This window comes from Staurois parvus, unplaced genomic scaffold, assembly GCF_062004578.1.
Source record: "Staurois parvus isolate SC_StPar_1 unplaced genomic scaffold, SC_StPar_1.0 ptg000799l, whole genome shotgun sequence".
Classification (NCBI taxonomy): Eukaryota; Metazoa; Chordata; class Amphibia; order Anura; family Ranidae; genus Staurois; species Staurois parvus.
In genome coordinates this window covers 1794062-1818910 of record NW_028318595.1, presented here as the reverse complement: position 1 = coordinate 1818910, position 24849 = coordinate 1794062, and the positions used below count along the sequence as shown (strand labels likewise).

Genomic DNA, 24849 nt, shown 5'->3' with positions numbered 1-24849 from the left:
GGGAGAGAGCGCGCGAGGGGGAACGGGGGAGAGAGGGAGCGCGCAGGGGGGGAACGGGGAGAGAGGGAGCGCGCAGGGGGAACGGGGGAGAGAGGGAGCGCGCAGGGGGGAACGGGGGAGAGAGGGAGCGCGCAGGGGGGAACGGGGGAGAGAGGGGGAGAGAGCGCGCGAGGGGGGAACGGGGGAGAGAGCACGCGAGGGGGAACGGGGGAGAGAGGGGGAGAGAGCGCGCGAGGGGGAACGGGGGAGAGAGCGCGCGAGGGGGAACGGGGGATAGAGGGGAGAGAGCGCGCGAGGGGGAACGGGGGAGAGAGCGCGCGAGGGGGGAACGGGGGAGAGAGCGCGCGGAGGGGGAACGGGGGAGAGAGCGCGCGAGGGGGAACGGGGGAGAGAGGGGGAGAGAGCGCGCGAGGGGGAACGGGGGAGAGAGGGGGAGAGAGCGCGCGAGGGGGAACGGGGGAGAGAGCGCGCGAGGGGGAACGGGGGAGAGAGCGCGCGAGGGGAACGGGGGAGAGAGCGCGCGAGGGGGAACGGGGGAGAGAGCGCGCGAGGGGAACGGGGGAGAGAGCGCGCGAGGGGAACGGGGGAGAGAGCGCGCGAGGGGGAACGGGGGAGAGAGCGCGCGAGGGGGAACGGGGGAGAGAGCGCGCGAGGGGGAACGGGGGAGAGAGCGCGCGAGGGGGAACGGGGGAGAGAGCGCGCGAGGGGGAACGGGGGAGAGAGGGGGAGAGAGCGCGCGAGGGGGAACGGGGGAGAGAGCGCGCGAGGGGGAACGGGGGAGAGAGCGCGCGAGGGGGAACGGGGGAGAGAGCGCGCGAGGGGGAACGGGGGAGAGAGCGCGCGAGGGGGAACGGGGGAGAGAGCGCGCGAGGGGGAACGGGGGAGAGAGCGCGCGAGGGGGAACGGGGGAGAGAGCGCGCGAGGGGGAACGGGGGAGAGAGGGAGCGCGCGAGGGGGAACGGGGGAGAGAGGGAGCGCGCGAGGGGGAACGGGGGAGAGAGGGAGCGCGCAGGGGGAACGGGGGGGAGAGGGAGCGCGCAGGGGGGAACGGGGAGAGAGGGAGCGCGCAGGGGGAACGGGGGAGAGGGGAGCGCGCAGGGGGGAACGGGGGAGAGAGGGAGCGCGCAGGGGGGAACGGGGAGAGAGGGAGCACGCAGGGGGGAACGGGGGGAGAGGGAGGAGCACGGGCAGGGGGGAACGGGGGAGAGAGGGGGAGAGAGCGCGCGAGGGGGAACGGGGAGAGAGGGGGAGAGAGCGCGCGAGGGGAACGGGGAGAGAGGGGAGAGAGCGCGCGCGAGGGGGAACGGGGGAGAGAGCGCGCGAGGGGGAACGGGGGAGAGAGGGGGAGAGAGCGCGCGAGGGGAACGGGGGAGAGAGCGCGCGAGGGGGAACGGGGGAGAGAGCGCGCGAGGGGGAACGGGGGAGAGAGGGGGAGAGAGCGCGCGAGGGGAACGGGGGAGAGAGGGGGAGAGAGCGCGCGAGGGGGAACGGAAGAGAGAGCGCGCGAGGGGGAACGGGGGAGAGAGCGCGCGAGGGGGAACGGGGGAGAGAGCGCGCGAGGGGGAACGGGGGAGAGAGCGCGCGAGGGGGAACGGGGGAGAGAGCGCGCGAGGGGGAACGGGGGAGAGAGCGCGCGAGGGGGAACGGGGAGAGAGCGCGCGAGGGGGAACGGGGGAGAGAGCGCGCGAGGGGGAACGGGGGAGAGAGCGCGCGAGGGGGAACGGGGGAGAGAGGGAGCGCGCAGGGGGGAACGGGGGAGAGAGGGAGCGCGCAGGGGGGAACGGGGGAGAGAGGGGAGCGCGCAGGGGGGAACAGGGGGAGAGAGGGAGCGCGCAGGGGGAACGGGGGAGAGAGGGAGCACGCAGGGGGGAACGGGGGAGAGAGGGAGCGCACAGGGGGGAACGGGAGGGAGAGCGCGCGAGAGGGAACGGGAGAGCGAGAGGGAACGAGGGAGCACGAGGGAGCGGAGAGGGAACGAGGGAGCGAGAGGGAACGAGGGAGCGAGAGGGAACGAGAGAGGGAGGGAGCGAGAGAGAGGGAGCGAGAGAGAGGGAGGGGGCGAGAGAGAGGGAGGGGCGAGAGAGAGGGAGGGGCGAGAGAGAGGGAGGGGGCGAGAGAGAGGGAGGGGGCGAGAGAGAGGGAGGGGCGAGAGAGAGGGAGGGGGCGAGAGAGAGGGAGGGGGCAGAGAGAGGGAGGGGGCGAGAGAGAGGGAGGGGGCGAGAGAGAGGGAGGGGGCGAGAGAGAGGGAGGGGGCGAGAGAGAGGGAGGGGCGAGAGAGAGGGAGGGGCGAGAGAGAGGGAGGGGGCGAGAGCGAGAGAGAGCGCGAGAAGGGAGCGCGAGAAGGGGAGCGAGAGAGAGAGCGTGAGAGGGAGCGAGAGAGCGCGAAAGGAGAGAGAGAGCACGAGAGCGAGAATGCGAGAGAGAGCGAGAATGCGAGAGAGAGGGAGAATGCGAGAAAGAGAGCGCGAGCGAGAAAGAGCGAGAAAGAGCAAGAAAGAGTGCGAGAATGAGAGAGAGCGCGAGAATGAGAGCATGAAGAAAAGAGCGCGCAGGGGGGAACGGGGGAGAGGGAGCGCGCAGGGGGGAACGGGGGGGGAGAGAGCGCGCGAGGGGGAACGGGGGAGGGGAGGGAGCGCGCGAGGGGAACGGGGGAGAGAGGGAGCGCGCGAGGGGGAACGGGGAGAGAGGGAGCGCGCGAGGGGAACGGGGGAGAGGGAGCGCGCGAGGGGACGGGGGAGAGAGGGAGCGCGCAGGGGGGACGGGGGAGAGAGGGAGCGCGCAGGGGGGAACGGGGGAGAGAGGGAGCGCGCAGGGGGGAACGGGGGAGAGAGGGAGCGCGCAGGGGGGAACGGGGGAGAGAGGGAGCGCGCAGGGGGAACGGGGGAGAGAGGGAGCGCGCAGGGGGGAACGGGGGAGAGAGGGAGCGCGCAGGGGGGAACGGGGGAGAGAGGGAGCGCGCAGGGGGGAACGGGGGAGAGAGGGAGCGCGCAGGGGGGAACGGGGGAGAGAGGAGCGCGCAGGGGGGAACGGGGGAGCGAGAGGGAACGCGCAGGGGGGAACGGGAGAGCGAGAGGGAACGAGGGAGCACGAGGGAGCGAGAGGGAACGAGGGAGCGAGAGGGAACAAGAGAGGGAGGGAGCGAGAGAGAGGGAGCGAGAGAGAGGGAGCGAGAGAGAGGGAGCGAGAGAGAGGGAGCGAGAGAGAGGGAGCGAGAGAGAGGGAGCGAGAGGGAGCGAGAGAGAGGGAGGGGGCGAGAGAGAGGGAGGGGGCGAGAGAGAGGGAGGGGCGAGAGAGAGGAGGGGGCGAGAGAGAGGGAGGGGGCAGGAGAGAGGGAGGGGGCGAGAGAGAGGGAGGGGCGAGAGAGAGGGAGGGGGCGAGAGAGAGGGAGCGGGCGAGAGAGAGGGAGCGGGCGAGAGAGAGGGCGGGAGCGAGAGAGAGCGCGAGAGAGGGAGCGCGAGAAGGGGAGCGAGAGAGAGAGCGTGAGAGGGAGCGAGAGAGCGCGAGAGGGAGCGAGAGAGCGCGAGAGGGAGCGAGAGAGCGCGAGAGGGAGCGAGAGAGCACAAGAGCGAGAATGCGAGAGAGAGCGAGAATGCGAGAGAGAGCGAGAATGCGAGAAAGAGAGCGCGAGCGAGAAAGAGCGAGAAAGAGTGCGAGAATGAGAGAGAGCGCGAGAATGAGAGCATGAAGAAAAGAGCGCGCGAGAATGAAAGAGCGCGCGAGAATGAAAGAGCGCGCGAGAATGAAAGAGCGCGCGAGAATGAAAGAGCGCGCGAGAATGAAAGAGCGCGCGAGAATGAAAGAGCGCGCGAGAATGAAAGAGCGCGCGAGAATGAAAGAGCGCGCGAGAATGAAAGAGCGCGCGAGAATGAAAGAGCGCGCGAGAATGAAAGAGCGTGCAAAAACAAGCGCAACAAAGCGAACGCGAGAATATGAGAGTGAGCGCGACAAAGAGAGAGTGTCAAAGAAAGAGCGACAAAAATTAGAGCGTGAAAAAGAGCGCGAGAGAGAGAATAAATGGAAATAGGAGTACATAGGAGGAAAGAGAGCGAGAAACACAGAAAGTAGAGGGAAAAAGAGAAAAAGGGGATAAAAAAAAAGAAAGAGGGACAGAGTATGAGAGATCGCGAGAGAGAGAGGGAGAGAAAAAAGGAGAATGAGAGAGAGGGGCGAGAGAGAGAGGAAAAGAAAGAAAAGAACAAAGAGAGAGAAAGAAAACAGGAGAGGGGGATAGATAGGGAGAGAAAAATGGAGGGAGGAAGAAAATTAGATGGACAAGGAGAACAAGGAAAGTGGAAGAGGAAAAGGTCAAAAGGAAGAAGGGAAAGAAAGCAAAAGAGAGAAAGAAAAAAATATAGCACAACAAAAAGCTTAAAAGTAAGGGGGGGGGCGAGTGAGAAGGGGGGGACAAAGACAAGGAAGAGGAGACAGAGGGAGCAAGCGAGTGCCGGGGGGGGGGGGGGGGTTGAGAAAAAAAGGGACACACACAGAGGGAAAAAAAGACGACATAGGAGTTAAAGAGAAAAATGAAAGCAGGAGGAGCATGTGTAAGCGATAGGAATATGAAGGGTAGAGAGTTAGACATACAGGGATGAAATACATTCTATGGAGTTTTATTGCACACCATACTGGTGTTGGATGTCATGTGAGGCGGCTGCCAGCACATGGAAGATCACAGATGAAGGATATATCACTAGTTCATGTTAATCTTCACTAACAGCATTGTCCTTGTTGAGGAAAGTGAGAAAAATATACACAAACAAGAGAAAATGGATAGAGAAAAGGAGTCAATAGAGAATGGAAGGGGTAGTATGGGAGAACATGGAGAGGTAGGAAGCTATGTAAAGATGACAAAGAGCTGTGAAAGTAAATCCAATGCAGCCACTGTTCAGGTATTCAGACAGCTGCTGAGGCTGTTGGAATAGAATAGACAGCAGGAGAGCGGTTTAAGCTGGGTACACACGGCCTGAATATCGGCTGGTTCAGCAGGAATCGGACGATATTTGGTCCATATGTACAGCTGTCCCACGGAAGCCGGTCTAAGAACCGTCTTTTGTCGAAGGGACATACTGGAAAACCAGCATCCAATCAGCACTTGCAGCCAATGACTGCTAGCGCTGATTAGTGTATTCTGATGGGGAGGGGCGGCGAGTCCCTCTGTCAGAACCTACAGGAAAAAACGGGAGAGATCGCTGCACTAACATCACTTAGTACAGCAATCTCACGTTTTGGGTTTTTTTTTTGCATGCAGCCTGATGGGTTGAATGAAAAAAAAAAAAAAAAAAAAAAAGAATGTGTGTACCAGGCTTTAGTGTGGACGGATCTATTAGAGTTCTCTCATTTAGTCTGAATACAGAGCTGCATTGATTTGTGTCTTTAATACCACTTCAAAGATGAATTCGAGGCGAATTTATAAGTAGTACTATAGGCAAAACCTTTTTTTTTGTTACCCTTTTGGATTGAGCAGGAGAGGGTTATAACCTGTCAGATTTTTTTTCGCCATCTGTGTCCCACTGCGGACATTTTGCTTCACTTCCTGTCCCATAGCCAAATAGGAAGTGAGAAGAAATCCCTGCAAATTAAGGGGAATCCTTGGGGACCCCCCTGCCACCAGAACTAGTGTCTCCATTGGAATATTTCCCCTTTTTATTACATTTCTGGGGATAACCCAAAATTTGGTATTTTCTTTCACTTTGAATGATAATGGTAAACAGGTCAATCAGAGAGGGGGAATCTCCTTAAAGCGGAGCTCCACCCAAAAGGGGAAGTTCCGCTTTAAGGACTGCTCCCCCACTCCCCATTAAGGATTGGCCCCTTTGGGGGGCGGGTACCCGAATTTGACAGGTACCCGCTCCCACTTCCAGTCCGATCGCCTAAGCGATCGGAAGCGGAAGGTGTCCTCCATCCCTGTAGTCTTTTGAGACATGTGACAGGTGCCAGCAGCCTACAGGACCATTCAAGAAGTGCAGTACTACTTGCGCATGCGCAGTGGGTACCTGGCTGTGAAGCCGCAAGCTGTCACAGCCGGGTGCTCACACTGATGATGCCGGCCTCCTGGAATACAAGACAGCCAGTGAAACGGGCTGCGGCGGACACACCGCGGGAGCGAGGGACAGGTAAGTGGCTGTTTTTTAAAAGTCAGCAGCTACAGTTTTTGTAACTGCTGACTTATTTTTTGACAGGTGACTGGAACTCCGCTTTAAGGGGGGCAGAGACAACAATTAAAACCTGACAGGCGTTCTAATTCCCCTCCACTCTATACAAAGCTAAAAAACGTTTTGCCTTTAGCTATACTTGAAACCCAAAACCCAAAATGTAATATATTGCAGCTTAACAATCATTAGATGTGGTGTCTGCATTAGCTTTCTTTTCTTAGTCTTTTTTCCCTCTGTTTTCACCTGGTGATCTGGCCAGTAACATACCTCCTATATTAGAGTGTCCCCACTCTGGATGAATGAGAACAGGGAGCACCTTTGGAACTCAGCATGGTCAGTCTGGGGGGAAGGGAGTGTTAGAAGTACTATCAGAATTCAATACACTAACAAATTAAAAGCCAAACTCCACCTAACACTTTATACTGAAAGCAACTATAGCAAACAGTTTAGTCCTTTTGGGATAAAGATTTGACATAAATAAAAGCTGCTTATTGTGAGCACCACTGTCAGCGGTAAATAGTTTGTCTAATTTCCGTAAATGATGCATTCTGCTGGAGAGCTTGTTATTTTGAAAAACAACAGACGTACTGGCTGGATCATCAGATGGAAATAGAAGAAAAATAGCCTAAAAAATATGAATGCAGCTGTCACATCTAAGAATTGGTAAGCTGCAATATAATAAATGTTTGCTTTTGGGTCTAATACGGATTTAAGAAATATATTTGAAAATAGAGATGGGAAAAGCGAGAGCAAGAAAGAGATGGGAAAAAGAAGAGCTCAAGAACTGGAGATAGAGAGAGAAAATAAAGAAGAGATGAGGAGAGATTTTATAAATTAGATTTCTGTTATGAAATGTGGATTGGAAAGTGTACGATACAAGATTTTGTTTTTTGATACAACATTTTTTCTTTGCTACTGCCTGTGATACGGAATCGGCTTTCGCTCCAGCCGCCAGAGAAAATCCTAACATTCATATAGATAAAAAGGAAAAAAAAAAAAACAAAAAAGCAGCAAAGTGGAACGGCGGAGCTTTGAAAGGCAGAAATCCAGAGGCAGACATAAAGTGATGTCAATCCTACTGGGGAACCGGCTGTCTCACAGACATTAAAAGGCACTTACAGGTAATGATCGGGGTCAAACTTGGCCTTTTCAGCTTCCAGGCGCCTGCGTGTGCGTTCGGCGGCCGGGGTGACGTCAGGGTCTCCCAAGTCAATAACATCATTCAGTTCTTCCTGAAAGAGCACAGGGCAGAGTGTGACACAGGTGGGAACACAAAGGGCTGGAAGAGGTGAATGATTGTGTACACAAAGGGATCACATGAGCCGGCACAATAATGGCAAAGGCATTATAAACACTAAATGACAACCAAATGCACATTATACGGACAAAACCTGATGTAGGTGCTCTACCCTAAACATCACCCAATAAACAATTTGACTGTTAAGTGACACATCTCTGGTTTAACCACTTCAACACTGGGCACATTCACCCCCTTCCTGCCCAGGCCAATGAATGACAATTGCGTGGTCATGCAACACTTTACTCATATGAATTTTTTATTATTTTTTTTTGAGACAGAGATTTTCTGGTGGCATTTTATCACCACTGGTTTTTATTTTTTGCTAAACAAATTAAAAAAAAAAAAAAAAAAGGATTTAAAAATTTGAAGGAAAAAAAATTATATATTATATATATATATATATATATATATATATATATATACAGTCATGGCCGAAATTGTTGGCACCCTTGATATTTCTCCAGGAAATCATGTATTTCTCACGAAACGTATTGCATTAACACATGTTTTGCTATACACATGTTTATTCCCTTTGTGTGTATTGGGACAAAACAAAAAAAGGGAGGAAAGAAAGCAAATTCGACATAATGTCACACAAACCTCCAAAAATGGGCTGGACAAAAGTATTGGCACCCTTTCACAACTGCGGATAAATAAGAATGTTACAAGCATGTGATGCTCCTGTAAACTCACCTGGGGCAAGTAACAGGTGTGGGCAATATAGAAATCACACCTGAAAGCAGATAAAAAGGAGAGACGTTCACTTAACCTTTGCATTGTGTGTCTGTCTGTGCCACACTAAGCATGGACAACAGAAAGAGGAGACGAGAACTGTCTGAGGACCTGAGAACCAAAATTGTGGCAAAATATCAACAATCTCAAGGTTACAAGTCCATCTCCAGAGAACTAGATTTGCCTTTGTCCACAGTGCGCAACATTATCAAGAAGTTTGCAACCCATGGCACTGTAGCTAATCTCCCTGGTCGTGGACGGATGAGGAAAATTGATGAAAGATTGCAACGCAGAATAGTCCGGATGGTGGATAAGCAGCCCCAAACATGTTCCAAAGACATTCAAGCTGTCCTGCAGGCTCAGGGAGCATCAGTGTCAGCGCGAACTATCCGTCGACATTTAAATGAAATGAAACGCTATGGCAGGAGACCCAGGAGGACCCCACTGCTGACACAGAGACATAAAAAAGCAAGACTACAGTTTGCCAAAATGTACTTGAGTAAGCCAAAAGCCTTCTGGGAAAACGTCTTGTGGACAGATGAGACCAAGATAGAGCTTTTCGGTAAAGCACATCATTCTACTGTTTACCGAAAACGGAATGAGGCCTACAAAGAACAAAACACAGTACCTACGGTAAAATATGGTGGAGGTTCAATGATGTTTTGGGGTTGTTTTGCTGCCTCTGGCACTGGGTGCCTTGACTGTGTGCAAGGCATCATGAAATCTGAGGATTACCAAAGGATTTTGGGTCGCACTGTAGGGCCCAGTGTCAGAAAGCTGGGTTTGCGTCCAAGATCCTGGGTCTTCCAGCAGGACAATGACCCCAAACATACGTCAAAAAGCACTCAGAAATGGATGGCAAAGAAGCGCTGGAGAGTTCTGAAGTGGCCAGCAATGAGCCCAGATCTAAATCCCATTGAACACCTGTGGAGAGATCTTAAAATTGCTGTTGGGAAAAGGTGTCCTTCCAATAAGAGAGACCTGGAGCTGTTTGCAAAGGAAGAGTGGTCCAAAATTCCGGGTGAGAGGTGTCAGAAGCTTATTGATGGTTATAGGAAGCGACTGATTTCAGTTATGTTTTCCAAAGGGTGTGCAACCAAATATTAAGTTAAGGGTGCCAATACTTTTGTCCAGCCCATTTTTGGGGTTTTGTGTGACATTATGTCATATTTGCTTTTCTGCCTCTGTTTTATATTTGTTCCAATACATACAAAGGGAATAAACATGTGTATAGCAAAACATGTGTTAATGCAATACCTTTTTTGTGTGAAATACTTGATTTTCAGGAAAAATATCAAGGGTGCCAACAATTTCGGCCATGACTGTATATATATACACACACACATACATACACACACACACACACACACACACACACACACACACACACATGCAAGTTCTCCCACTTAAAAAGATGAGAGAGGCCTGTAATTGGCATCATAGGTAGACCTCAACTATGAGAGACAAAATGAGGAAAAAAATCCAGACAGACAATCACATTGGCTGATTTGAAAATAATTTATTTGCAAATTATGGTGGAAAATAAATATTTGGTCAATATCAAAAGTTCATCTCAATACTTTGTTATATATCCTTTGTTGGCAATGACAGAGGTCAAACGTTTCCTGTAAGTCTTCACAAGGTTGGCACACACTGTTGCTGGTATGTTGGCCCATTCCTCCATGCAGATCTCCTCTAGAGCAGTGATGTTTTGGGGCTGTCGCTGGGCAACACGGACTTTCAACTCACTCCACAGGTTTTCTATGGGGTTGAGATCTGGAGACTGGCTAGGCCACTCCAGGACCTTGAAATGCTTCTTACGAAGCCACTCCTTCGTTGCCCGGGCGGTATGTTTGGGATCATTGTCATGTTGGAAGACCCAGCCACGTTTCATCTTCAATGCCCTTGCTGATGGAAGGAGGTTTGCACTCTCCCTTTGCGGAGAAACAGCCCCAAAGCATGAGGTTGCCACCCCCATGCTTCACAGTAGGTATGGTGTTCTTTGGATGCAACTCAGCATTCTCTCTCCTCCAAACATGACAAGTTGTGTTTCTACCAAACAGTTCTATTTTGGTTTCATCTGAATGGTGGTTTCATCTGAATCATATGACATTCTCCCAATCCTCTTCTGGGATCATCCAAATGCTCTCTAGCAAACGTCAGACGGGCCCGGACATGTACTGGCTTAAGCAGGGTGACACGTCTAGTTTGATCATTCCCTGCCTCTCTCCATCAGTGCTGGGGTCACATTAGCTCAGTAATGGAGAAAAACTGAGGGAGAAGAGAAACATTGGAATACTAGTCAGTACCAGTGTGCAGAAGTGTATTTGCTTTGAAAGAATAAACCACCTACAATGTTGGGTGTCCTACATGTGTGGATGTTGCTGCGTTATATGAAACTATTAAAATAGTTTTTAGAATGGGGTGCCTCAAGACTCTCCATAATTTTAAAGAGTACCTCGGGACTGTCCATAATTTAAGGGTGCCTAGACTGAAAAAAGGTGAGAAACACTGGTGTAGACCTGCATCTTTTGATATTGCTTGGACCACTGTAGTAAGTCTTGATTGAGTTATCACCATAGAGCAGTCATTCTGAAGCAGGATTCCTCCAGAGGTTGCTAGGGGTTCCTTGAGCTGTGGTTAATTGACCCCAAATGAATTGGTTTTAGCAGCGGTTCCCAGAGACCTAAAAATGTATATTGCTACCACAGTACTGATCTTATAACATTAACGTGTATGCTGTGATTATTGAACTCCTTTAGCAAAACACCTTTAATCCACTTAAAATGCCACCAGATTTACTAGAACATAAAGCCCTGTTCGGATCTCCTCTGAGTAATACTGGTTATCCACTTGTCTTTTCTGATTCTCTGGCTTCCACAGGCTCTCAACTAGTATTATTCAAAGAAAAAAAAAAATCAGCAATAGGGAGGTTAGAGGGAAGCTTGATACAGAACAGAAGTGTGTTGGAGCATGTCCTAAAATGAATGCTGGAGACCCAACACTGTCAATCAGTCGTTTTCAGAGCAGAGTTTTCAGTTTGGAACTGGTATGTTTAGCACCAATGCTTTGGGTATCCAATAAGGAAGTTAATTTGGTGTTAGGAATAAAGTTAAGGGCCAAGGGTTAAAATTTATGGAGTCAAGTGAATGGCTGAATGTTATTATCAAGATAATAGTTAAAAGATAAATACTTCTTTGGGAACATGTTGCATGTTCCACCTGTTTTTAGGGTAGAATATGTACCCATTGCTGCGACCGTCACCCTCTTCCCCCCCTCCCAGTGACAGAAGTACGGGGAGAAGTTCCCCATACTAGCTGTCAGCAATTAAAAACAAAGTGGCCGTGCGGGGCTCAGCCTACACAGCCACATCATTCATTCAACAAGTTCCATGAATGAATGCACTAAAAATCCTGACAACCTTAGCGGCTGTTGGTTTGTAGTTTTCAATAAACTACCATGGCACTGCAGTAGAGACAACAGCAGCAGCCAATCGTAGCCTGTGAAGAGTAAGTGGGGGGGGACACAGATCGTGGCTCGGGACCAAGGACGCATGAGTGCCCCCATAGCAAGCAGCTTGCGATGGGGCACTCAGTGAGGGATGAGGAGCCAGAAGCACCGGCAGGGGACTTGAGAAGAGCAGGATCGGGGCTGCTCTGTGCAAAACCACTGCACAGAGCAGGTAAGTATATAGTTACATAGTTAGTCTGGCTGAAAAATAACAAAAGTCCATCCAGTTCAACCATTTAAAAAAAAAAAAAAAAAGTTATAATCCTACACCCACAGTTGATCCAGAGAAAGGCAAAAAAAACCATCAGAGCATGATCCACATTTGCTCCTGCAGGGAAAAAAGTTCCTTCCTGATCCCCCGAGAGGCAATCGGATATTCCCTGGATAAACTTTACCTATAAATGTTAGTAACCAGTTATATTCTGTGTATCCAAGAAAGAATCCAGGACTTTTTTCAAAGCAATCCACTGAGCTGGCCATAACCAACTCTTGAGGGAGTCTATTCCACATTTTCACAGCTCTTACTGTGAAGAAACTTTTCCATATTTGGAGATTAACCCCTTGACGCCGACGGCACACAAATGTGCGGCCTCACGGAACTGGGCTTTTTTCCATGGGGCCGCATATTTGCCTACCTGTCTTTATGCTGGGAGAGCGCCACTCGGCGCATAGAGACCGTGGTGTTACGGAGAGCCCTGGGTCCTGTTCTAATGATTGGGACCCGGGACTCCCGATTCCTGGTCACGTGATCGCTGTGATAGCCTCTGATTGGCTATCACAGTGATCAGTCACTGTGCAGCCCGGCCCCCTTGTTTTTTCTCTCTCTATGAATGGAGAGGAGAGATTCATTGTATCTCTCAAACTCCTGACATAGAGAGATAAAAAAAGTTTGTAAAAAAATAAATAAATATTAAAAAATAAAAGAAAAAAAAATAAAGAAATATACCTAGATCAAGGTTTGATCTAGTTCAGTACCAGGGTTAGTGTTTGGGTCAAGGTCAGAGTCAAATGTCAGGATTTTAACAAAAAAATTGGTGTCAGTTAGCGTTAATGTCAGTGTCAGTGTGTTTTAGGTAAAAAAAAAAAGACAAACACAAAATGCGCACTATTGTTTCTGGGCTGTACAACGGGTACAAACAACAAACACATATATGGTATTGCTGCGATCGTCAAGAGCTGGAGAATTTATTTTGGGTTGTTCTATGGAGGTAGGTTATGGTCATAACAAGAAACACACAGCTAAATAAAAAAAACTATTTTTTTTTACTATTTTGGTCCAGTTTTCCTTTGATAATAAAAAACAATTAGGAGCTATCCATTACCATTTACCACCAAATGAAAGCCCAATTTGTCTTGAAAAAAAACAAGGTCTAATCCACCTGGATGTACAAAGTAGTTGTGATGATTTGTACGGTTTTACTAACACATGTCAACATTGCAGAATTGTGCTTAGGCATTTCGATTTGTTTTACCCCTAGGCATGAAGGGGTTAAATTTATTTTCCTCCAGACATAAAGAGTGCCCCATTGTCCTCTGTGATAACCTCAGGGTGAATAGCTCTACGCCAAGTTCACTGTATGAACCACTGATGTATTTATACATGGAGATCACATCCCCCCTTATGTATTATACATGGAGATCACATCCCCCCTTATGTATTATACAAGGTGATCATATCCCCCCTTATGTATTATACATGGAGATCACATCCCCCCTTATATATTATACATGGAGATCACATCCCCCCTTATGTATTATACAAGGTGATCACATCCCCCCTTATGTATTATACATGGTGATCATATCCCCCCTTATGTATTATACATGGAGATCATATCCCCCCTTATGTATTATACATGGTGATCATATCCCCCCTTATGTATTATACATGGTGATCATATCCCCCCTTATGTATTATACATGGTGATCATATCCCCCCTTATGTATTATACATGGAGATCATATCCCCCCTTATGTATTATACATGGAGATCATATCCCCCCTTATGTATTATACATGGAGATCATATCCCCCCTTATGTATTATACATGGTGATCATATCCCCCCTTATGTATTATACATGGTGATCATATCCCCCCTTATGTATTATACATGGAGATCATATCCCCCCTTATGTATTATACATGGTGATCATATCCCCCCTTATGTATTATACATGGACATCATACCCCCCTTATGTATTATACATGGAGATCATATCCCCCTTATGTATTATACATGGAGATCATATCCCCCCTTATGTATTATACATGGAGATCATATCCCCCCTTAATCTCCTCTTCTCAAGAGAGAATAAATTCAGTTCCTCTAATCTTTCCTCATAGCTGAGCTCCTCCATGCCTCGTATCAGTTTGGTTGCCCTTCTCTGTACTTTCTCCAGTCCCCAAATATTCTTTTTGTGAATTGGTGCCCAAAACTGAACTGCATATCCCAGATGAGGTATTACTAATGATTTGTACTGGGGGAAATTATCTCTCTCTCTCGAGTGTAAACCTCTTTTTTGCTCGCTTTAGGACCGGCAGCTTGGCATTGCATGCCATTAAGCTTGTGATCTACCAGAACTCCCAGATCCTTCTCCACCATTGATTCCCCCAGTTGTACCCCCCTTAGTATGTATGATGCATTCATATTCTTAGCCCTCAAGTGCAGAACCTTACATTTATCAACATTAAACCTCATTTGCCACATAGCTGCCCAATTATACAGTGTATGACATGTTTGTTCATTTTAAAAATAAAAAAAAAATGACCCTGTACAAGCTCTTTAATAGTTACTTTAGCTCCAAAATCTTTGCAAAATGAAATACTGCAGAGAAAACACAACAATACAATACTCACACCCAGTGCTTTTATGAAAGGTGGCTCTAAATATAGCCAGTTTTGACAAACAAAACTACTTCAGTATATTGGCAAAACCTTCCTGCAACTGATTGATGAATAAAATGTTTTCAAGTGTCAGATTATCAATGAACATCTTACAATAAAAGTACAAGTATTCTGCTATTAACTTGAGAACTTTGAAAAGATTTTGGATAAATTGTCTTTTAAATTGCATCTGATACTGTACCAGTGTAATCCCTTAGGAAATAAGAAAATTTTAGTATTGAAAAGAAAGTAAATGACTAGTTGTATAAGTGCAAAATGCTTGATACACGATGGGAGAGAAGTAGGTCTGTTGTGCTGAAGTATGACCACTAGGGGCTCTGCGGTGCCATATTCACTGGAATCAAACCATTTTATTTGGATTGTTGGTTCTGCTGGACAGCTTCATTCTCTACTTGCTATTAAGTCCTCATGCACACTAGGCCTCTTTACAGCGGCTGTTTTTGGCTTTTTCTACAGCCAGAAAACCCCCCAGCATGTTACCCTATGTGTCCATGCACACAGACTGTAATCAACGTTTTTTTGGCAGGGACGTTTTTTGGCTGGAAAAAAAAAACCACGTATGTTGGCTTCTAGAGGAGTTTTTTTAGCTGTAAAGATGCTCTAATGCAGAAAAACGTGGTAAAATGCATTAAATCGTGGCAAACCAGTGGTTTATAGACTTTCTGACCAAAAAAAAAAAAACAAAGAAACACTGCAAAACGCCAGTAAACGCTAATGCAAAAATGCTGAAAAAACAGAAAAAAATAAAGAAAAATACCTAGATCAAGGTTTGATCTAGTTCAGTAACAGGGTTAGTGTTTGGGTCAAAGGTCAGGGTCAAATGTCAGTATTTTAACAAAAAATTGGTGTCAGTTAGTGTTAATGTCAGTGTCAGCGTGTTTTAGGTAAAAAAAAATTTTTTTTACCTAAAACACACTGCTCACACTGCTCTATGCTCACGGGACATTATTAAAACGTCCCGTGAGCATAGAGCCTAAAGCAGTTTTAAACCCAAAAGTAAACATTTATTACATTGCAGCTTAACAATTCTTAGATGTGATGGCGGTTTGATTTCTTTTAGGCTTTCTTCTATTTGCACTTGGTGATCCAGCCAGTAAGTCTGTTGTTTTTCAAAAGAACAAGCTTTCTTCCAGGTGTATCAGTTAGCAAGGGTTCTTACAATAATCAACTTTTATTTACTCATGTAAAACATTTATACCAAAAGGAAAAATACTGTTTGCTGTAACTGAATATAAAGTGTGAGTTTGGCTTCAATTTTAGTGTATTTAAATCTGCTAGTACAGTTAACACTCCCTTCTCCCCAGACTGGCAATGGTGCTCCCTGTGCTCCAACATCCAGAGTGGGGGCACTCTAATACAGCAGGTGTTTTCTGGCCAGATCACATGGTTAAAATAAAGGGAAAGAAGCCTAAAAAAGAAAACTAATGCAACCACAACATCTAGTGATCGGTAAGCTGCAATATATTACATTTTGGTTTTGGCTTTAAGCACTGCTTTAATGCTGAATACTTTCTGCATGGAATGATGCAGACAGTGCAGGAACTCCCTGAGCAGCCTAAAGTGTTGTAGAAAGCCATTAAAATGCAACTTAATGATCACTTTACAAGCATTAAATACACTCCAGCTTCCTAGAAAGAAAAGGTCAGCAATGACTTCGTTTTTTTTTTTTCCTTAGAAAACAGCCTGGGTAGGATATCCTGTCTCCTGCCAATATGCTGCAGAAAAGCCTTGCTCTCTGTGTGGTAGTAGAAACCTCTTTGCAGAGGTCCCACCAACGCTCCAGGCCAGGGGCGGACTGACAACTCATGGGGCCCCCCGACAATAGGGGATCATGGGGCCCCTGTGTCCTTGCCCAAACTCAAAAAAGTCTATGAAAAAGGTACCAGGGGCATCTCATGGGGCCCCTTACTGACCCTGGGCCCTCGGGCTGTGCCCGAATTTCCAAATGGTCAGTCCGCCCCTGCTCCAGGCTTCTCTTCAGCAAGTGTCCCCATGGAAAGCTGCTTCTATGGGGGCACCCATGTGGACTCGCTCCCAAGCCACCCTGTCTGGCTGGCTCGGCCCCCCTCCCCAAGCTCCCTCATCACAGCATTTGAATGCCAGTAGGAGGCACTGGCTGCTGCTATCAATCTGCTCAGTGAGGGGGGAGATAACGGCGAGAGCTGCTGCTCTCATGCACAAGGCAGGTTCAGGTAAGCATAAGGTGGTGGCTGGGGGGATCCTGCAGCACAGGTTTTTTACCTTCATGCATAGAATGCATGAAGGTAAAAAAACCTTAGGGCTGTAGAAACATTTTAGGTCATATACGAAGCTTACAGAAGTTACACTATGAAGACCAACAGAGTAGTGAGGGATCAAAGGGAAGAAGGGAATCAGATGGAGATAAGAGGTGCACTGAGTGGGCAACCCCCAGCAGAGCATTTTCCCAACATCCCTGGAATCTGTGGTAGCACATGGAAGGCATTTTTTACCTGCTGTGATGCTTTCCTTGCTGGCCAATGTAAACAGGACTTTTCCAGCTTTGTGCTACGTCCCTGACCATTTTAAAGAGGAGTTCCACCAAAAAGTGGAAGCTCAGCTTATCTGCCTCCCCCCGTCCGCTGCCACATTTGACATTGGGGGGGGGGGCTCGCTCCCACTTAAGGCTCTGGCCGGAAGTTCATCCCCCCACAGCCCTCTGTGACACTTCACAGGTCCCGGAAGACTGCGGCCTATTCGCAAAGTGCAGCACGCCTCGAGCATTCACAGTAGGAGATTGGATGTGAAGCTGCAAGGCTTCACTGCGATTTTCCCTTAGTCAAAATGGCGTGCCAGCACCCAATAGCCGATTACAGAATCAACTCAGGGGAGGACACAGCTGGATCCCTGGACTGGTAAGTGCCCTGATATTAAAAGTCATCAGCCACAGTATTTGTAGCTGCTGTCTTTTAATTTTTGGGAGGGGGGGGAGCAGAGGAACTGATGAAGAAATTATTAACTACCAGATATTATCTCTGCAATAAATACACCAAAAGCACCTGCAGTCGCCTGAAGACTCCGACTCGCAAATTTCCAAAGCCATAGCTGCACTGCGGATTAAGCTGATCAGAGGGCGACTCTTCATAGGGAGTCTGTTCAATCTGCCAGTCAAAGTCTTCATCATCATCTTCATCTTCAGGAATCTCGCTGGAAGCCCCTAAACAATTAACCAAGAAGAAGAAACAGAAAATGTTACTAATTGGAAAAGTTTAGAAAATAGGACTGGTTTTCATACTTCCTAATCCCTTAACACAGTCAAATATTAAGGTGCATTTATAACAACTGTTTTTTTCAATGAAGTTATGGATAGAGTGTGGACTTCTTTTATTACCGTTTGTGTGAGTTTTAGAGTATTGCTTTAACTATGGTACAAAATGGATAACGTCTTAACATATTTTAGTCTGATTCTCTTTTTTTCTTTTCTTAGTTGGCCAATAAGTGGTTTTGCCTACGCCCTGTACACACGATCAGAAAATCGGATGGCAAAAATCGCTTTCGGAGGGATCATTAAATAATCTGATAGTTAGTACACAGCTTTCGACAGCTGATCACGACAGTTTATGCGACAATATCCAAAGGAAAAAAGCATGAAAATTTCTCGTGCGATACAGTTTACGGTGACCCAAGTATATGAAGTTTTGAGTACTAGCACACCTATTCATAAATACAAATATATAAACTCTATGTATCCCTACAAAAAGTACCACTCTCACCCTTGAAAGTGCAAAATAAAAAAGCCTTTTCTGTAATCCCTCTAACACACTCCCATCATCTACCCTCATACATAAACGATTAAAATTATTACAATATTGTATATATATGTATAAGTGTCCTGGCAAAAGTCCACACAAAGTACTCTTCCAAGTGTTGAAAACCAATCCAGTTCATAACTTTTCAATCCAAGATACCTAAAAAAAAAAATAAACTAAATATAGTGCATTATCTTTAAAGCAAAACAAAAACACTCGTGACACTTAAAGTGACTCCTCCTCCTTAAAGTGACTCCTTAAGTGACTCCTCCTAAACCCACACTCGTGAGAAACCAACACTTCAACTTGTGATTTGTGCAAAAATCCAAAAACAGTGTCACCATTCAAATGTAGTTAAATACCATTACCCTCTCATGAATAATGAAACTTCACAACCATTCCATGTTAATCCACATCACACTACTCGTGATCACATGCATCAAATATAAGTAGTGCCTCAACTCTTGCAGGATAATATACCATTACCCTCTTTCAATGTAAAAAGGCATAAGACTCCTCCAGGGTAATCCGTGACTTCCCCTTTCCCGAAGTGCCCAATCTGGACTTCCCCGCTCCTCGGAAGGGCAGAGAAGACAACACTCAGTGGAGCATATAAAAAGAAATCCGTAATTTTATTTTAAAGCTTACATTAGGTAAAAAGAAACGTCCATCCTCTCCCACGGTTCGTATGACTGAACTCCAGTATCTAAGATGGCTGCGCCGCTCCTTCCGGTTTGACATTCTGACGTCACGTATCTGACACGTTTCGTCACTTCTGACTTTTTCATAAGGGTCTAGGAGTGTGGGTGTGGGTTTAGGAGGAGTCACTTTAAGTGTCACGAGTGTTTTTGTTTTGCTTTAAAGATAATGCACTATATTTAGTTTATTTTTTTTTTAGGTATCTTGGATTGAAAAGCTATGAACTGGATTGGTTTTCAACACTTGGAAGAGTACTTTGTGTGGACTTTTGCCGGGACACTTATAAATATATATACAATATTGTAATACACTTATTCATAATTTTGCGCAATAAGGCACTTTTTTGGAATGTTGATTTCTCAATGAATCTAATAATTTAACACCATGAAATGCCTACAATAAACATGGAAATAAATATTACTGCTTTGCAAAAATAAAAATAAACCTCTGGACAGTGCTCTTGTGCCCATGTCAGTTTCTCTAGCATTATGCTATATCTGGGTGCACCTTAGAATAAGTGTGGTATCAAATTCAAAATTTGTCTTTAACAATTTTGGCGAGCCAGCCAGAAGCAGAATGGACCAAGTGGCACCTACAGGTCATTAGGATCAGTCAGTCAAAATGGTGAGCCTTTTTGCTTACATCGCTTTCTGCTTTGTCCGGAGGAGATTCTGTGTGTTTGTCCTGATGATCACTGTCAATGAGACAGAAAGTGATGGGAGATCCAAAGTGTTTTATTTGTCACCAGGACAAGAGGTGAAGGAAAATGTTCCAACAGGGAGATATTTTCTCCAATGTCCTGTTGCATCCTGATGATCCTTTGATAAGAAAGTAGCTCCAAGTGAACAGAGATCCATTTGCAACAGATTAATTAACTGGGCATATTCAGGCTGGCTATATGCAATGATGATGCAGGGTACACATTGGAGGTGCACCCTTATCTGTAGTGGGTAGGGGGGTGCTCTGATCAACAGTGACCATAACCTTGAGTTCACCTTTACATATAGCAGGTACAGATGTGCAGTAGTGGTATAACTGGAGTGAAAAGATGGAATAGCAACTTGGTTCACATTAACATAAGCAGCTCTCCTCCAATCACCAAGCTCTTACTGCTGCCTTAAAAGAGATCTCATCACCAACTTAAAGCAGTATTAAATCCAAAGACAGACAGACAGACAGACAGACAGACAGACAGACACACACACACACACACACACACACACACACACACACACACACACACACAGAGAGAGAGAGAGAAAGGGGGAGGAGAAGATAAAGGGGGGGAGGAGAAGATAAAGGGGGGGGGGAGAAGAGAAAGGGGGGGGAGAAGAGAAAGGGGGGGGAGAAGAGAAAGGGGGGGGGAGAAGAGAAAGGGGGGGGGGAGAAGAGAAAGGGGGGGGGGGGAGAAGAGAAGGGGGGGGGGGGGAGAAGAGAAGGGGGGGGGGAGAAGAGAAGGGGGGGGAAGAGAAGAGAAAGGGGGGGGAGAAGAGAAGAGAAAGGGGGGGAGAAGAGAAGAGAAAGGGGGGGGGGAAGAGAAGAGAAAGGGGGGGGGGGAGAGAAGAGAAAGGGGGGGGGAAGAGAAGAGAAAGGGGGGGGGGAAGAGAAGAGAAAGGGGGGGGAAGAGAAGAGAAAGGGGGGGGGAGAGAAGAGAAAGGGGGGGGAGAGAAGAGAAAGGGGGGGGAGAGAAGAGAAAGGGGGGGAGAGAAGAGAAAGGGGGGGGTGGAGAGAAGAGAAAGGGGGGGGTGGAGAGAAGAGAAAGGGGGGGTGGGGGGAGGAGAAGAGAAAGGGGGGGGAGAAAGAGTTTAGATAGATATAGAGATATATATATCTTCAGAATTTTGGTTTAGATTTACCAAAAACTATATCATATGAGGTCAAACCTAAATAACATTTTCAATTTTATTCAATTAGGCAGGCCCTTGCACTACACAATTCAAGGTAAATCTAAAGAAAATTGGACAGAAAATTGTAAAATGTACATTATACAATTTTCTTGAGAAATTAGCTTTAGATTTACCAAAAACCATATAATATGAGGTCAAACCTAACAACACTTTCAATTGTATCCAATTAGGCAGGTCCTTGCACTACATAGTTGAAGGTAAATCTAAAGGAAATTGGGCAGAAACTGGACATAAAATTGTATAATGTATGGCCAGCCTCAGTTCTAAAAAGTCAGATCATTAGCACAGCCTCCCACCTTGCACATCACAGTCCTCTCCTGTTCTAGGATTGGCCAATTACTCTGCCTGCGCTGGTCCAGCTCCTCTGCCCATCCCCTGTATAATCTTATGTAGCAACTGAGTAAAGAGCGAAGGGAAATGCTATTGATTGTCACTTGGCTGACGTTTCTCAGTCTACTGGGGCTGTTGACATCACATCCAAGATGGCGGCGGCCAGCAGCAGCCTCAGGGCTTTTGTATGTCCACACAGGGGAAGCTTTTAACAAGCCTCAAATATTTTAAATGCACATATACTGTAATCTTATAAGAAAAGATTGTTGTTGAAATGAATGGTCTGGTCTTTTTGCAAAGAGAATGCCATAGGATGCCCGTGTTTCACGAATGTGACGCAGAATGCAGGTGGAGGTATGGAACAGTACCAAGAAGTAGAAGAGACAGCAGACAGCGATATCCACTCTCTGTTATAAATGGTCTGCTAAGGAGCTCTTGAATCCAGGTACACATCCGAACAAACTGTATGAGCTCACATGAAGCGTCGAAGGAATTATTTTTACCTTCTGGAGCGGAATAAAGCGGAGACTCACTCGAATAACACTCAGAGATCTATTGCATCCTTGCCTGTTCTGCCTCTTGCATCCCCGCTATGAGTCAAGCGGTGGGATTGTAGTCTGAGTACCTGAATTATTCCTGTGGGTTATGGCTCCCCCTCAGGGACCATGAAGAGAGCCCTCCAGGCAGGAAATTACAGTGAGCGTGTCTCTCAGAGGCCCTATAGTCGTGCCTGGTCATTTAATGCATGAATCACTGTCATCACTTCCACTGGCAGCCTTTCTACCATCAGAAGTAGATATTAGCCCTGGGAGACTAGTGTCCCACTGGTCTATGTGTTGCCGGAATCTCTTACAATATGTTCCTCTGCCTGCTCCTGAGCAGGGAATCTGTATAAAGAGGCCAACCACATAGCAATGAACATTTCTGCCTGACCTACATGAGTTTTTTCTGTTTTGCAGTGCGATTTTAGCTTTCTTTTACATATAGTTTATTGAGTGTATAGAGGAATTTGCAGATATGTGACATTGCATACAGTGAAGAAAATGTTCAAACAAAGGGAGAGTACAAGAGGCAGATATACACCGCGTTCCAAATTATTATGCAAATTCTATTTAAGTGTCACAAAGATTAAATATTTTGTTTTTCAGTGTAACTCATGGATGGCATTGTGTGTCAGGGCTCTTTTGATCACTGAAAACAATCACGGACACCTGTGATAATTAGATTGGCCGGTGAGCCCAATTTAAGGAAAAACTACTAAAGGAGGGTGTTCCACATTATTAAGCAGAGCACCATTTTCAAGCAATATGGGGAAGAAAAAGGATCTCTCTGCTGCTGAAAAGAGTGAAATAGTTCAATGCCTTGGACGGTATGAAAACATTATAGACATTTCACGAAAACTTAAGCGTGGTCATTGCACTATTAAGAGATTTGTGGCTGATTCAGAGCACAGACGGGTTCATGCAGATAAAGGCACATTGAGGAAGATTTCTGCCAGATCCATGCATCGGATCAAGAGAGCAGCTGCTAAAATACCATTACATAGCAGCAAACAGATATTTGAAGCTACTGGTGCCTCTGGAGTCCCACGGACATCAAGGTGTAGAGTCCTCAGGAGTCTTGCAACAGTTCATAAACCTTCTATTCGGCCACCACTAAACAATGCTCACAAGCAGAAATGGCTGCATTGGGCAGAAAAATACACGAAGACTAATTTTCAAACAGTCCTGTTCACTGATGAGTGCCGTGCAACCCTGGATGGTCCAGATGGATAGAGTAGTGGATGGCTGGTGGACGGCCACCCTGTTCCAACAAGGCTGTGACGTCAGCGAGGCGGTGGTGGAGTCATGTTTTGGGCTGAAATCATGGGAACAGAGCGGGTCGGCCCCTTTAGAGCCCCCGAAGGTGTAAAGATGACCTCTGCAAAGAATGTGGAGTTTATGACTGACCACTTTCTTCTCTGGTACAGAAGGAAGAACTATGCTTTCCATCATAAAATAATCTTCAGGCATGACAATGCACCATCTCATGCTGCAAAGAATACCTCTGTATCAATGGCTGCTATGGGGATAAAAGGAGAGAAAGTCATGGTGTGGCCTCAATCCTCCCCTGACCTCAATCCTATTGAGAACCTTTGGAGCATCCTCAAGCAAAAGATCTATGAGGGTGGGAGGCAGTTTACATCCAAGCAGCTGCTCTGGGAGGCTATTCTGACATCTTGCAAACAAATTCAAGCAGAAACTGTCCAAAAACTCACAAGTTCAATGGATGCAAGACTTGTGAAGCTGCTATCAAATAAGGGGTCCTATGTTACAATGTAATGTGAACTGTTAAAATGTTTAAAAAGTTAAAATGTTGTTAAAAGTTTGATTGAAATAGCTTTTGATTTAAATAGCTTTTGATTTCAGTAAATATGCTGCAAACACAACAAATGACAATTTTCAGTTCTTTACAACCTATAAAGTGTTTTGAAACTTACTGTGCGGAATAATTTGGAACAGTGCATTGTAAGTGTTTTATGTTTAAAAAAAAATCCTGTTATCATTAGGAGGTTTGTTCAATAAAATGTGAATTGTACTCTTAATAGTTGATAACATGAGAATTATGCTGACTGTTATTTACATCAATTATTTTAGGTAAATGAGAAAAATATAATTTGCATAATAATTTGGGACACGGTGCATATTGACTAAGGCAAGCCAAAGCCACAGGTTGCAGGCCAGCCTTAGTTCTAAAAAGTCAGAATATTAGCACAGCCTCCCACCTTGCACATCACAGTCCTCTCCTATTCTGGGATTGTCTAATTACTGTCTGCACTGGCCCAGCTCCTTTGCCCCTCCCTTGTATAATCTTATGTAGCAACTGAGTAAAGAGCGAAGGGAAATGCTATTGATTGTCACTTGGCTGACATTTGTCAGTCTACTGGGGCTGGGTATAAAGCACAAAAGTGAGCTCTATGGGTGAGCTGCTGTAACACCAAAAAAGGCACCAAAAACCTTCTGAGACAAATAAAACAAAGCAAGGTGCAGCGCTAAAATCCGTAAAACTCTAAGTACAATAAAGTGCAATGTATTCACAACTTATAAATCATCAAGAACCAGTAATAAGTTATTTTTCAACTTAATAACTCTAAAGTGAAGATAGTGCTAATTAAAGTGATAAATCAATCAGCATTGGCAGATATATAAAGTGACACAGTGTAAATAATCCTCCATTAAAGTGATTATTAGTACTGATAAAGTGACAAAGTCCGTATATAAATATCAATGAACGTGAAGTCTCAGATAAAGGTGATCCTCTTTTTATCTTCTGGTGATATATAAATAATAGAATTGCGCACTCACCAGGTGCAATAACATCACACATTTGAGAACACATCTATACCCTGGTATGGACTCCCCTCTGGATCATCAGTGGAATGCAGCACCTCTCACCTCCTCCATATACTGTTGTAAAGATGGCTGCCGGACCTACAAGGTGCCTCGGCGGCGTGACGTCAGGACACTGCAGCTCCTCTGACGCGTTTCGTGCTCAAGCACATAGTCA

General features: G+C 46.7%; 1 protein-coding gene across 7 annotated transcripts in view; it reads right to left on the bottom strand.

The window, feature by feature from the left end:
* The window catches only part of SHQ1 (SHQ1, H/ACA ribonucleoprotein assembly factor), a 105291-nt gene that overhangs the window by 61830 nt on the left and 18612 nt on the right, over positions 1-24849 (bottom strand). For all 7 annotated transcript variants that reach the window (XR_016306546.1, XM_089654803.1, XM_089654802.1 and 4 more), the window contains exons 5-6: positions 17618-17775; positions 7272-7384 (exon numbers count right to left, since the gene is read on the bottom strand). Coding sequence is in view for 6 of the 7 variants with exons in the window: in XM_089654803.1 (XP_089510929.1) it covers positions 7272-7384; positions 17618-17775 (271 nt within the window). In the remaining variant the exon portion in view is untranslated. The remainder of the gene's footprint in view (positions 1-7271; positions 7385-17617; positions 17776-24849) is intronic.